At 35.3% G+C, this 15,870-nt stretch overlaps 1 protein-coding gene across 9 annotated transcripts in view; it reads left to right on the forward strand.

Moving 5' to 3' along the window:
• Nucleotides 1-15,870, forward strand: part of HERC1 (HECT and RLD domain containing E3 ubiquitin protein ligase family member 1) — a 143,664-nt gene that overhangs the window by 51,522 nt on the left and 76,272 nt on the right. For all 9 annotated transcript variants that reach the window (XM_023255225.2, XM_023255233.2, XM_023255228.2 and 6 more), the window contains 6 exons: nt 4,463-4,514; nt 11,224-11,492; nt 13,297-13,512; nt 14,153-14,273; nt 14,502-14,739; nt 14,890-15,083. In XM_023255225.2, coding sequence (XP_023110993.2) covers nt 4,463-4,514; nt 11,224-11,492; nt 13,297-13,512; nt 14,153-14,273; nt 14,502-14,739; nt 14,890-15,083 — 1,090 coding nt within the window. The remainder of the gene's footprint in view (nt 1-4,462; nt 4,515-11,223; nt 11,493-13,296; nt 13,513-14,152; nt 14,274-14,501; nt 14,740-14,889; nt 15,084-15,870) is intronic.

A 15,870-nucleotide genomic window follows, 5' to 3' on the forward strand; every position in this document is an offset into this window, starting at 1 on the left:
GAGGACTCTCCTTCTATCACACTAGCCTCTTGCCTTTTCCATGAACATACCACACAACCTCCTTTTAGGGCTTTTACCTATTTCCCTCCCCCACCCCCACTAGAATACTGTTGTCTGCCTGGCTAATTCCCTCACTTCAGTGTTTCCTTCTGTTTTTACTTTTCAGTGAGGCCTAGTCTGACCCCTCTGTCTGAAATTGTAGTTTGCCCTCCTTTCCACATACTCAGTCCCTGTCTACCTTGCCTTGCTAGGTTCCCCCCCCCCCCGCCCCAATCCCCCAGCACCAAACATAATTTTGTTTATCACTTTCTGTTGGCCTATACTACACTATAAGCTCCTTGAGGACAGGAGTTTTTGCTGTTTCGTTTACTGCTGTATTGCAAGTACCTGCAGTATAGTGCCTGGTATGTAGTAGGAGGCGATCACTAAGTGTTTTTTTTTTGGAATGGATGAATTATTTTGTTACCTGTTTTGGTAAAATATTTGTGCCCATTCTGTCCTTTCTACTCTTAAAACATTTTTTTTTTTAATGTTTATTCATATTGGAGAGAGAGAGAGTGCACAAGCAGGTGAGGGGCAGAGAGAGAGATGGAGGCAGAACCTGAAGCAAGTTCCAGGCTCAGAGCTGTCAGTACAGAGTCTATGTGGGGCTTGAACTGAACGAGCTGTGAGATCATGACCTGAGCTGAGTCAGACGCTCAACTGACTGAGCCACCCAGGTGCCCTTTTTTTATTTTTTAGTGTTTCTACTCTTTAATTCAGGCCTTTGTTACCTTTGCTTGGACTGGTAGTTTTAAACTGATCTCCCTACTTTTTTCAGTTCCTCTCCTTAGATCCTGTTCCCAAAGTTAGAGTTTTTTTTGTTTTTTTTTTTTGTTTGTTTTTTTGGTTTTTTTTTTTTTAATGCTTCTTTATTTTTTTGACAGCTCAGAGCCTGGAGCCTACTTTGGATTGTGTGTTTCTTTCTCTGCCTCTTCCCTCCTTGTGCTCTGTCTCTCTCTCTTTTTCTAAAAAATTAATAAGCATTAAAAAAATTAAAAAGAAAACACAACAAAAATAATACCAGCTGGTCACGCTCCCTTCCTACTTAGAAAACTTTGTGAGTCTGCACTACCTACCAAGAAATCAAAGATTCTGGAAAATGTTTCCTGCCTGCCTTTGGAACCAGTTACCCCCTGCAGTAATCTGTATTTTTGGCATGATAGTCCACCTGCCAGACCCCAAACATACCTCTTGAGCCTCTGCTCAAGCACTCTTTGCCTTAAATGTCTTTCTCCTGGATTTTATTGATGGGGGTCTTATCTTTTCTTAAGAACTAGCTAAAGTGTCATCTCTTCCAGAAAGCTTTCCAAGATCACGTTACTCCCAGGAGTCTTCATGTTATTTCTGTGACATTTTGGTAGTATCTTTAATGAACCACTAATGGTTTGTCTCACATCATACTTATTTATGTATTATTAGTATTTCTTTCCAGCAGACCTCTTAGAAGGCAGGTTTATTGTAATGCCCCTGATGTCTTTTACAGTATGTTTTGTAGATTGATAATTCATTTCCACTGAAATGAAAAGATAAAAAATGAGGATAGATGTAGTTAAAGCAACATACTTTGAGAAAACAAATAGTGAAATCTCACTTAGTCATAGTAGGCTTAAGATTTACTATTGATTTTTACCTGGGGCAAGATTTTTACCTTTCTGAACCCCAGCTTCTTTATTTTGAAATGGGGAATAAAACTGCCTGTCATGCAGGGCACCTTGGTGGCTCAGTCAGTTAAGCATCTGACTCTTGATTTTGGCTCAGGTCATGATCTCACGGTTTTTGAGTTCAGCCCCTGCATTGGGCTTCCTGCTTACAGCACAGAGCCTGCTTGGGATTCTCTCTCCCTCTCTCTGCCCCTCCCCTGCTTGCATATGTGTATACTCTCTCTCTTTCTCAAAATAAATAAACTTAAAAAAAAAAAAAAAGAAAACTACCTGTTACACTTGCCTCAACTGGGTTATTGTAAAGAACAAGTTTGGTAATATTTAAAACGTTTTGAAAAATATATTTTCAGAACAGAATGGAAAGAGAGATCAGTGGAGGTAGATTGAGCCTAGATTTAGTTGCCAAGATTGTTAACATTGAGTTTCCTACAGTTTATAAAAGATTAATAAACACATTTTTGAAAAAGATTTGCTCTTGATCATCTTTCTTTACAGAATGTTTAGAAAGATAGTCTTGTAAGAGATAGGCAAGTCTAGAACCAGAGCAGATTCTTTTGCAGATGAAGGGAGAGTCTTGTAAGAGATAGGAAAGTCTAGAACCAGAGCAGATTCTTTTGCAGATGAAGGGAGATGTGGGCTGAGCCTTCAGCCTGGTATAGATGAAGAGGGGCAAACAGTGGGGGCAGTTTGGGTTTTTCCAGCTAAAATACATTATCCTTCTGTCAGGTTATTTAGGATTTCCATTCATATCCTTAATATCTAGTGGTACTTCATTTCTGATTTGTGAATGAATGAAATGCTTTCTTAACATAACTGAAGTTAATCAGTTTAATGCTCAGTCTTTGCTTTATCCTTCTTTTATAAAGAGTGTTACATGATGTATTATCTACTTCTCTGTCTTAGTAAACCTCAACAGTTAATTAAGCGTAAGTTCAACTGTGTGATTGACAGTTGTCATACCTATCCAGCATTTCATACTACACTCTCTTAATCTATTCCCTCTCTTCCTTATTCCATAAAGGAGTTGATTTAGTGTATAAAAATAAATACTTTATAAAAGGATGAATTAGGTGAATGAATTAGGACTCAAAGAAACTGAAAGATAAAGCCCTGGGTGAGATTTTGTACACCTCAGACCATATCCTGTGATGTTTGGCTAAAGGTGGGCCACCAAAGAGGAACAGCATAATGATTTCCAAGATTCAGTGTCTAAAAGATATAACAAACCAGTTGTTCAAGGGAAACAGATAATTCTAGTTCTGAGGCCTGAAATAAAATTATTCTGTGACCCCTCATGACCAAGGTACTGTGTGATAAAAATGTTTTCTTGCATGATCCACTGATACCTTCAGGAGCGGTTGTAACATTTCGTATTTTGTCTAGCACCAAATGGCCTGACAACATACTTATTTTTGGTGTGTGTGTGTATGTAAGATGAAATGTGTTTATCTACAATGTAGGTACATGTGTCCGTGTATAACCAGGTAATGATTTTCTACAATGGCAGTTCCTAAATGAATCTGTTTTATCACTTCTACAACCTTTCTTCTTTGCCACCATTTTTTAAAATTATGTGATAGAGTAAAAATGAAATACCTAGTAAGACCATAATGTCAAGTCTTTGCATAAATGAGTCAGTCACCTATGGTTTGTACTTGGTTGGCTGTACATATGAGCAGAGCAGATAGTTGTCTGCACCCCTCCCCAACAGAAATATACTTCTGTTCTTCCTGAAAACCTTCACTATTTTATTGAGCTGTCTGCAGTTTCAGCAATTTGAGATTTCTAGATTTAATAGGCTTTTTTTTTTTTTGAGAGAGAGAGAGAGAGAGAGAGAGAGAGAGAGAGAGAGAGCGCGCGCGCTTGCCCGCTTGAGAGGCAGAGGGAGGGAGAGAGAATCTTAAGCAGGCTACATGCCCAGTGCAGAGACCAATGTGGGGCTTGATTCTATGACTGTGAGATCATAACCTGAGCTGAAGTCAAGAATTGGACACTTAACCCAGGCACCCCTTAAAACCATTTAAAAATCCTTTAAAATACTGCCAGTAGTCTTAGGACTATGTTACTTTTCTGTTAGGGTGGATTCATCAGATTCTCTTCCTCTAAAATGCCTAGCCAAGACTAGTGGGGCTTTTGAAAAGAATGTAAAATAAGAATAGGAAAAGCAATTTTTGAAAATGAGACTTTGCTACAGGCGGTATTAATAAGATTATAGTGTATTTGGAAGATAAAAGACAAAGATACCTGGGGCACCTGGGTGGCTTAGTTGGTTGAACGTCCGACTCTTGATTTTGGCTCAGGTCATGATTTCACAGTTTGTGAGTTCAGAGCCCAGCATTGGGCCCTATGCCGACTGTGTACAGCCTGCTTGGGATTCTCTCTCTCCCTCTCTCCCTGCCCTTCCCCCACTTGTGCATGTGCTTGCTCTCTCTCTCAAAATACATAGATGAACTTAAAAAAAAAAAAAAAGGCAATAATTCCAAAAAAGAAAAGGTGACAACAAAGAAAAACTTATGCTACTCTACAATGTTGATTAGCATACACCTTGACTTTGTGTTTTAGTATCTCAGAGTTATGTACCTGGGCTTTCTTAAAGCTGTTTTCAGTGGGTTTTTTTGAGACGTTTTATTAGACTTTAGTCTGACTTGACTGGTATACAGGTAGCACATTGTTATAATTTTATGTATTTTTATTCTAATGTGTTAAATCTAATCTTAAAACACTTTTCACAACTAAATTTTTCATTTTTAACTTAATAGAGTGGAAGACGAAATGTTGATTTGGATTTGGCATCATCTCATAGAAAGAGAGGTAAGTATTAAGAAATTAAAAATCTGGTTAAATGATGTAGCTGTTTTTATATCTGATGTATTTAGATATGATTGTCTTTGAAACATTGCAAAAACAAATTTAGAAACATTTTATTGGAAGAGTTAAAAGGAAATTATTTTCTTTAACATACACCCTTTTAAAACAGAAATGTCTAAGAGTTAATAACCAGTCTGTTTCTCATTTGTCATGTGTTTTGACTTTTTAAAAAGTTGTGTGGAACTCCAAAAGTAATGCTTTACATTATGGGGGGTTGTGTACATTATTTGCTGTGTTTTAGTTCACTAGTACAGTTGCCATAGTTTAATGGTATTACATGAGAACTCTCCTCCACTCACCTCCTGTCTCTGCATGCACACTTTCAGAAAGTTTCCACTTTTTTTTTTACTCTTTGCCTCTTAAGATACAGCATGTAAGACATAAGCTTATGATTTCTAGACAAATTTTCCCATGAGGAACAATTTTACGAGTGTTATCAAGAGTTTAGCTTGTTTGTTAGAAGCTCTTTCTTAGTAAATAATACAGTTAACTCTTGGTTATATATAAAAATGTATGGAAAGGACAGCTGTTTCAGAGACTCTAAATTCAAGGATACCTAAAAACTCCCCAAGTATTGCTCTCTATTAACTGGCACTTTTATTAAACCCATTTATACTGTGGTTGTGCAAATGTGAAATGTTCAACATTCGTGCTAGTGGCAATTTTTAAGAGCCTGTGGGAAAAATTATTTTCTGTGATAGTAAGTCTTCTGTACTTCAAAACCAAACCCTTCTCTTGATAGCTTCCTTGGCAGAATGTTCAGTTCCCCCACAGGAAGCAAACTGAGAGATGAGGGAAAACTGAGGAATGAACGGAAGAAATGCATGCACAGTGTTTTCATTTGTGTGTTTATAACTTAGAGGAAGAAATGTTGGCATTCTGTCAAATAAAATATGATACTTTGTCCTTTAGTTAGAATACAAAGAATGATTTTTCTGAAATACTAAGAGTAATGACTAGAACTGGTACTTTGTTTATTTGAAAAGTCTTTGGAAGCTATAACATAGCTGTTGGGTTTTTTTAAAAAATCATAAGGTTATTTGTGATATAAAAATAATTAAATGATGTTTAGTGTAATGTGCAATATGTATTTTATTATTTTATAATTCTTTGAAAATTGGGAGTTCATGTGTCCAGAAAATCCTTTTTGCATAACCACTTGACGTAGAAATTAAAATTTTGGTTAGCTCAGGTGAGCACTGTTGCTAAAATTTCTGTTATATGTGTATCATTTGGTGCTAGAGAAACAATGGCTCCAAACTTAATGAGTAGCATAAGGGATCCAGTCTTTAGTAAGAGCCTCCTGCTGTACTGATTATATTTATGCATGATAGTCCATTAGCTAAAATTATTTTCTCTTAAACCTTTATCCTGTGAGATTTAGTCTATATTAGCCATGTCAGCATGTGCAAAGTAATGTTTAGAATAAAACAGAAAGTGGTATCTTTTCTCTGAATTACAAATGACCTAGAATTTCATTGTAAATTACTTAGGAAAAATAGCTAGAACACTTCACAGTTACTGTCCTAGAGTTGGTTTCTGCTCAAGTTTTTAAACTGTTATCCTATGAGTAGATGTGGAGTTTCTATAGTTGTAGGTATAAGGAGATACAAATGAATGAAGCCATTAATCCAAATATTGTTTGTGGATAAACTACCTTCTCCAAAAAGCTCAAGGCAGTACCAAAACCTATTAACTTTTTGGAATTTAACTTTACTTTGTTGAAAACAGAAAAGCAAATATAGGACCTCATGGGAAAAGTTTTTTTTTTTTTTTTAATTATTCACTTAGGAAATTATAATAGGGAGGGAAACTAGTTATATAAATCTTCATGATATCACTTAATATGGTACCAATTTATCCTAATAATCATTGCATTTTAATGTTTCCAGAGAAAAATCTGCTGATGGCTTTGTTCTTAGGAATAGGTGACTAGAAAGTAGAAGAATTACTCTTTTAGGAAGGCAGCAAAAATAGTTTTCAATCTAATGAATACTAGAGCTTACAGATTAAACAATGAAAATGTACACTTAATAGTTTTGTTATAGATTTCCTTCTTTAAAATAAAAGAACATTGAAAATACATTAAGGGGAATATATTTTGAAAGGAATTTTTAAAAATTATTTGTATTTAGTGACTACCTTCGGACCGCAGTGGTTTGTTTTGTTTTGTTTTGTTCTTAAATAATGGTAGAATAAACAATCCTATTTTTTCCTTATTTATTGCCAGTTTGGACTAGATGCCTGTCTTCATTTGGGCAAACGAATCAAGTCAGAACTGTTTGGGGCCATTTAGGTGTTCTGATTATAACTTGAGCTGTGAAGGACAAACAGATGCCCTGCCAAGTGACAATTCTCCTATGCTCTTGTTTACCCCTTTCCAGTATTTTGAAGAGGAAATGACAATTTTTTCCCTTGCATAGCTTTTGTACTTACTAGTCTCAGTGGCCCTGAGTTATTAAAAACCTAGTAAAAGAAATTAGAGATAAGTTACTATGTGACATTCACTGAAATTAAATGGATGTATCAATAACAATTAATGGTTGTATACTCGTTTCAGCTGCTCTTCTTTTCCTTCCAAAGGCTCCTCCTTGGGAATGCTAGTGCCTATAATTTCAGTGTTTGGCATTGGGGATACTAGGATTCATGCTTTTGAACCATGATTGCTGCTTCTTCCCTCATTCAAGTTAATCTTTCACAATTGGTCCAAGCAAGCAAATGTGGTAGGAATGGGTAGAGCAAATAGAGCACATAAATGTAGCTGTTTGCTCATCTGTTCAGAGGAATTAAAGCTAAATTCTAAAACCAAAAAAATGTCTTAAATTACTTTAAAAAGAGATAGGTGAAACATTTCTGCTTAGTGCCTCAGAGATAATAGGACATTTTGTATTCATTAAACACCTGTAAACTACTTCCATATGCCAGTCATTGTTCTGATGCTTAAAACATATTAACTCGTTTAATTCTTACAACAGCTCGTCAAAATTTTATACAAAACCTGTTAAATGTGTTGGTATTTTGGTACTTTGATAAATACTTAAAAGATTTGCTGTAGTTGTGTAGAACTGAGCTCATCCATCGCTGAAAGAAGATACCTAACTTTGCAGATACTTAACTTTAGTTTTCATACTTAAGCTGAACCTGGTGCAGTGAAAAATGGTAGGGATACCAAAGCAGCAATTTAAGAAGCAACATCAGGAATCTTATTAGTTAAAATACTATATGACTTGATTTTTTTCACTCCTTAGGCCTTATAAATAAAGTGTTAGGGTTTTACAGCTAAAAATAATACTGGAAACATTTATCAGCATGTGTGTTTCATGGTATAACATGTATGGGTGAAATGCTGTTTTTATCTATGCATTTCAAATTAGATTATATAAAGAAGAGCAAATGTAAATGTTGTCTCCTGTATCAAATTTCTCCTTTTGTCTTCTGATTTTTGTGTGGTAGTGTATTTACTCCTTTTTGGCCAGTTGAGCCCCAGAAAAAAGAAGAGCTTCAAGCAAGTACATGATGGCATGTTTAATTTTTTTCCCCTTTTAGCTTGCCTACATATTTTATGGTTTATAAAGTATGTATTGCAGCTCTGCCATGTTCATTTTGAAAATTCCATTTAAGAACCAAAATTGTAAGGACAAGTAAACCATCTCAAAAAAAGTCTTGTTGAACTTTGTATTTCCTTTTTATAGTAGATGACTCTGAAATAATACTAAGTAAGAACTGGACTTAGTCACAATTACTCTATAGAAGCTTTTATTGTACTTTTCAGACACAGTATTTCCTATATTCCAGTGAAACAATATTGAACAAACCAAAGTTAATCAGGTTGTTACAATTTTTTTTTAAAGACTTAAGAATTCTTTCATCTCTCATTTCCATAATATAAGTTTTTGTTTTAAAGTATTTTTGATGTCAGCCTAAATATTTGGCTTACGGTTATTTTATTTATTTATCCTAATGTTTTCATATGCTGCTTTTCCTGTTCTTTCTTTTAGTCATACAGAATTTTGTTTGGGTCATATACCTAATAAGTTGCATGTTTTACATTGGGGTCAGCAAAGTATGCCTGGTGAACCAAGTCTGGCCTGCTACCTCTTTTTGTAAATAAGGCTTCCTTGGAATGCAGCCACACTCATTTGTTTATATATTGTCTGTGACAGCCTTCCTATTACAACAGCAGAGTTGAGTGGTTGCAGCACAGACCTTTAAGACCCACAAAAACCTGAAATATTTCCTGTCTGACTCTTTATACAAAAAGTTTGACCCTTGCTTTAATTTGCCAAGAGGATTTTAATGGGTTGGCCACCCATTTCTAGAACATTTTGGGTTATATCAAAGCAATTCACTCTTTGTATATTCTTCATAGTCAAACCTTTGTGTAGGCAGGCAGTTGACATTTCCGTGTATTGGTGACTCATGAAGTTGATTAATAACAGGAATTTGTAAGATCACCTCCCTCCCATAAAATTAAGGAATTAGCATTATTAATTTTACAGATCAAATTTTTGACCTCCATTTCCTCAATTGGAATTTGAGGACTGGATAATCTTCAAGGTCTCTTTTACATCTGTGGTTCTAACACTAGCTCATTGCACATTTTATTTTCATTTTGAAAAGTAATTTGTAAATATTGGAAAACAGAACATTTTATTCTGAAACTTTATTATTGAACAAACAAGCTCAGTGCAAAGAGCCAAAAACTATTATTTGTAAGTTAAGGCTAAATCCACATTCTGGATTTGGGGTGCTTACGGAAATGGAAAATGATTATTTCTTTTTTTTTTTAATTAGCTTCTGCTTTATTCTTTATAATTTTTAATTTAATCCGTTATGCATACTTGGCATTATTCTTTGGGTTGTTTTACTCTTTTCTGTTTTACGTGAAAAAAATAATCAGCTATGCAGTTTGGAGAATTTTTCAGATTGGTTATTTTTCATGCTCAGTAAAACTGAAAATTCAGCATTTTTTAATGTTAAGAATTCTTGCTAAAACATGGAAGGCAGAGTAACCATGTCTTCCTTGCTATTCTAAATTATTCTAGTAGAATGCATATAAATTAATTCAGTTACTTTATAATATTAGCTAAATTTCTACATCTGATTTTGAAGTCCTGGGGTTTTATTGACACGAGTGTAGTAATTCAGAAATAAGTCAGGCAATCGTTATTTATTAATTTTTTTTCTCTGGGCATTAGTGTTTAAATAGTTCTCTTTCCATATCTTTTCCATCTAGTTATACAACAAAACAATTTTTGGAATGCATATTTTATTGACTACCTTAAGATGCATTCCTAATAGAGAAAGTTGGTATATTCATGTGATAGGACATTATACAGTACTCACACAAATGAATTATGGCTACATGTAATAATGTGAATGAATATTGGCAATATACTGATGGAAGAGAGTATGCCCACAAAGATTACATAAAACGATACTTCTTTATAAAGTAAAAACTCACTAAAACTAAACATTATTTGTCTTGGCAATACATATAAGATAAAACAATATTTAACATTAATAAAAGAAAAGGAATGATAAACCCAGGCTTAGGGATAATATAGCCTTAGGTAGGAAGAGATATGGAGAGATGGATTAGAGGAGGAACAGATAGGTAGATACAAGTTACTATCAGTTTTCTAGTTCTTGTGTTCACATTTATTATAAATAAATATAAATACAAAAGCAGGCCATGTGTGGACCAGTGATAAGAGATTATCATGAGCCAAGGATTATGGTTAATCTAATTCATGTACCTGACATCAATTAAATTAAAAAAAACAAAGCTTGTAAGAATTGGACATTTATATATTTATTTAAAGCTAATATTGGCATATGACTTGTTGTGTTCAAACATACTAACGTATTTGTTGTCTAATGTTTTAGTCTGTTTAGTCTAGAAAATGTCCACTGGCAAAACTAATGATATTATATTTAGCAACTATTGTGACATCACTTGGTAATTTTAAATAGATATCATTTTACTTCGAATCTCATATATTCTTGTCTGTGAAACTTTGCTTCCTCTATATAGGAGTTTCACAACATGCAGTAAATATGCATATGACACAGTGAAAGTGTTCCTTATATTAATGAAACCCAAAGGGTGATGTTTGTGTCTCCTTTTTGCATAAGTTTACTTGCCCTTCTATATCCATTTTTTGGTAATGTTTCATTGCAGATATGTAGACACTTTGCTCAGTCTTAACTTACTCTTTGCAATGATAATGTTAAATTGGATGAAATTCTAGTACTTGTAGGTCTTACGAGCAGTGTTCCAAGTGCCTAGTTCTTTTGTGTTCGTAAATGATGGTCTAGTTTAATATCGCAGAGCATTTTAAGCTAAGCATTTTGAGAGCAGCTTCTGCCTTTCTTTTTCTTGTGGCAGTGTGTTGCTAAAGCGCTTTCAGAGACACTGATACATCAAACAGGGCTTTCCCTTTATTTTCTTACATTGCTCTGGTTTTTGTTTGTTTTTTGTTTTTACCAAAGCATTTTGCTCAGATTCACTTAATGCATGCATGTAATTCAAACGTGAGTGTCCATTTCTCACCAGTTGGTATGGTAGCAGCACTCAGCCCTCCCCTAGTTTCAGAATGTATGCTCTACTTGGTTGTTATTGATACATGTTTGTTCTGTTTGTATGTAGGTCCTATGCACAGTCAATTGGAATCCTTGAGTGACTCTTGGGCTCGCCTGAAACATAGCAGAGACTGGTTATGCAACTCCTCTTACTCCTTTGAGTCTGATTTTGATCTTACCAAGTCTTTGGGAGTTCACACTTTGATCGAAAATGTTGTAAGCTTTGTGAGTGGAGATGTGGGGAATGCTCCAGGTTTTAAAGAGCCAGAGGAAAGTATGTCTACGAGTCCCCAGGCCTCTATCATTGCAATGGAACAGCAGCAGTTAAGGGCAGAAGTAAGTCTTTGATACTTACTCCTCAAGAGGCACTGTGGAAACTTAAATGGAATCACTGTACAATAGTAGAAAAAATTTTTCCTTTTCATCTACTCTTTGCCTCTCCCTCTCCTCCACCTGAACTTTTTGATGTCACTATCATATAATGGCATAATATATTGTTTGAAATGGACAAAGTGCATTTTTAATTGCCATCTCTTAGAGCAAGATACTGTAATCTTAAGTCTTGCCTTGTCTCCTAGAAACTAAAATGAGACTGGTGAGCTCCTAGTCTCCTAGAAACTAAAATGAGATGTATATGAGGTGAGCATATACATCTGCTTCTTAGAGCCTCCGGTTTTGACCCATTTGTCTCCACTTAAAAAAGGCTAGATTAGGACACCACAGTAGTAATGATGAATGCTGAAGTTAGTGAACAGAACTTTAAGGGGACCTAAGATGCCTGTGTAGCCTCATAGTATTTCCCTCAAAATATTTATTATTCTAGTTTTAACATGTACACAAATTCTTTAATACTCTTCCTTTAGGATGTGGAGGTTAATTCCCATTCTCTTAAAGTAAGCAGGACTTAGTGTCTCGGAGCTAGCAGAGTATGAAAAGGGAAAAACATGAATAATTTTACATTACAGAAACCTGACACACATCACCTTAGCCAAGTGATCAAGATTAACATTATCAACAATAAGTTATAGTGACATCATACATCCCTGAAAATAATGTGTTGAGAAGAGGACTTTATAGTATTTTCCCCTAAATCCATAACTCTAGTCCAGTCATGAAAAAATATCAGGCAAGCCCAAATTGTGGGACATTCTGTAAAATACATGAACAGCTCTTTCAAAGGAAAGATGGCAACTGGGACAGACTAAAAGAGGCTAAGGAGACATGACAACTGAATGCAAAATGGTATCTGGGATTGGATCCTGGAAGAGAAAAGGAACATTTTGGGAAAACTGGTAAAATCCAAATAAAGTCTGTAGTTTAGTTATAGTGATGTACCAGTGTTCATTTCTTAGTTTTGATAAATGTACCATAGTCACCTAAGATGGTAACATTAGTGGAAAGTAGGAGGAAGGCATACAGGAAGAATCTATACCATGTTTTCAACCCTTCTGTACTATTGTTAAATGTACAGTTATTTCAAAATAAAAAGTTATTGAAAAAAAAAAAAGAGGGATAGGCTGATGGACTACAGTGGTAGGTTTTGCCCTCCTAGCTAGGGACGAGAGAGCCAGATGTTCAAGAGACCCACAGAGAAACCTTCCAGAAATTCTTTTTCTAATTCTTGAACGAAACACTAATCATTCTATTTAACTTCCCTGTAAGTGAAGGAAGCAATAATCATAAAACTTTATGGTTTTGAACCCTTCATATATATATATATATATATATATATATATATATATATATATCCTCATGAGCATCACAGTAGCTATGTGAGTAGGTTAGAAAAAGTACTATAGGATTAGCCTTATTTGACACATGAAGAAACTGAGATTCAGAACATTAAGTGAGTTTCCCAAGGCCACAAAGTACATGGAAGAGTCTGGCCTTGAAATTAGGTCTCATACATCCAGATCTGGTTTCCTCATTGTCCTGTGTAGCCTCTTAATTACTGAAGTATGCTAGTAGAGTTTTATAGAAATATTTTGATTTTAATGATAAAATAAATGTCTACTTTAATAGAATAGAGCCCTAAGAAACGTCAGGATTTTCTGTGCTGAGTGTATTATCTGTGTTGGAATTCCTTTGTGTCTCAGTTCAGTGAAGAACTCTAAAATATATTTATTTTGCTTTTCTCAAGCTACGTTTAGAAGCACTTCACCAGATCCTCGTTCTTTTGTCTGGGATGGAGGAAAAAGGAAGCATCTCTCTGACAGGAAGCAGATCAAACTTGGGCTTCCAGTCATCCACACTGCTCACGTCTGTGAGGCTGCAGTTTCTAGCAGGGTGTTTTGGTTTAGGCACTGTGGGACATGCAGGAGCCAAAGGAGAGAGTGGCCGATTGCATCACTATCAGGTAGGTGACAGATCTGGCGTGTGAGGATGCACCTTGCAGTATATTCAGATTCTGGCCATTTTTTTTTTAAACATCAGTTTAATAATGCTAAGGTTTCTGGTGTTTAACATTGAGATTTAAAAATATAAAGACTTTTAAATGACTCTTAAAGCTATCTAAGTCGTTTAGTTTCCTGAGTAATAGTAGTATAGTGGAGATTAGGTGAACTATGGTACTGTTGTTTTTTTAGATCCTCTGCTGGCTCAGTTGTCATAACCCTTAGCCAAATTGGATAGAGATAGATCTAATTTGGGATAGGGATTGGTGTTTGGGAGGATGGGTTTCCAGAATTTACATTTATACTTTTATCATTTTACCCAGTTTCTCTGATGACTTGAAAAAAAAATTTTTGAGTGTTATCTTTATGTCTTCCATATTTAGAGAAGAAAAATTGCTTTGTGGGAAAGGAGAAAGAATATATAGAATCAGGAATTGTCAAGCATTTAAATATAAATTTATTATAAAGCTTTTATATATTGAACCATACTGAATAATTAAAAACTGCCATAGGACTCTAGCATAGAGTAGGATAAAATGCTATTACTTTTATTTGGGTAGGAGGTGTCATTGTTACTAATAGAAAAAGTAAATCTTTATTCAGGATGGGATCAGAGCAGCTAAAAGAAATATTCAGATTGAAATCCAGGTGGCTGTGCATAAGATTTATCAACAGTTGTCTGCTACCCTAGAGAGAGCTCTACAGGCAAATAAGCATCACATTGGTGAGTAACTGCCCCCACAAATATAAGATGCAGGTTACATTTTATGCTAGATACTTAATGTTCTATATCTTGTTTTAACATTAATAGGTCAATTTACATGTAAAAGAATACATATTTGAAAATGTAGTGGTGTTCCACATTACTATTTATATTTTTGAATATGCTTTGTTTTAGTGTGTTGTTTACTTCAAAGAAATTCTCAATTGTCTTTCTTTCTTTTTTTTCTAGAAGCCCAGCAACGTCTCCTTTTGGTTACAGTTTTTGCTCTGAGCGTTCACTATCAACCAGTGGATGTTTCTTTGGCAATTTCCACTGGTCTGCTAAACGTATTGTCGCAGTTATGTGGTACAGACACCATGCTGGGACAGCCTCTGCAGTTACTGCCAAAGACGGGTGTTTCTCAGCTTAGTACAGCTTTAAAAGTGGCTAGTACAAGATTGCTCCAAATTCTAGCTATCACTACAGGGTGAGCATTATAGATGTCTTGATGGAATTGTATGGCACCTGGTCTTTTCTCATTTGAGTAATTTCCACTTCCCCCTAATGTCCTTTATGTGTTTAAGTACATTTACCCTACTATGTTATTACCCTTTTTTTTCCCTGTTACTTCATGTAGGACTTACGCTGATAAACTGAGCCCCAAAGTAGTTCAGTCCTTGTTGGATCTACTCTGTAGTCAGTTGAAGAATTTGTTGTCCCAAGCTGGTGTACTACTTATGGCCTCTTTTGGAGAAGGGGAAGGAGAAGAGGGTGAAGAAGAAGAAAGAAAAGTTGACTCCAGTGGAGAGACTGAGAAGAGAGATTTCAGAGGTAGCATAAACCTTTTTTTGTCATTATTTACAAGCATTTATTGAGTCCTCATGTGAATATTAGAATGTAGACTTCTTTCTGTTGTGAGGCGTGAAAGAATTTTTTTAGAAAGAATTTTCATTTACTCATTTATAAACTCTTTTGCTCTCCAAATAAGTGTGATTTCGATGAGCTCCTGACTGAACCTCTTCTCTTTAAAGTCTGTTAACCCTGATATAGCAACCATACTGTTCCCTAAGTTCAGCTTCTCCTTGGCTGTCCTGGTTCTAGAATCTAGAGGTTCTAGGTGACTGATACCCCCAGGTTCTGTTTTCTTAGCATTTGATCCTGACAACCCATCTTTAACCATAGTCTTGACTTAAGTGTTCCCTCAGGAACACAGGTTTTCATATATGGAAACTAGGTTAAAATTAAAGGACCTGAACAGTAGAAGTACTTCCTATATCTGCTACATAATTAAGGAATAAAGATTTAAGATTGGCCATTTCTTAAAGAGATTTTTATGAAACTGCCATGTCTTATTACTGTAATAAACTCTGGGAGACCTTAAATCCTCTCTGGACCAAGATGGCTGGCTGGCTGGCTAGCTAACTAGCTAGCCAGCCAGATGAATGAATGGATGGAGAGAGAGCAAGTTACTTAACCTTTCTGTGCCCCCAATTCCCTCATCTGTAAATAAGGATAATAGAACCAACCTCCTTAGAGTGTTTGAAGACTAATTACATACATGCAAAGCACTTAGAGCAGTGTCTGGCACATAGTGAGAGCTATGAATGTGGATGTTAAT

Source organism: Felis catus, chromosome B3, assembly GCF_018350175.1.
Source record: "Felis catus isolate Fca126 chromosome B3, F.catus_Fca126_mat1.0, whole genome shotgun sequence".
Taxonomy (NCBI): Eukaryota; Metazoa; Chordata; class Mammalia; order Carnivora; family Felidae; genus Felis; species Felis catus.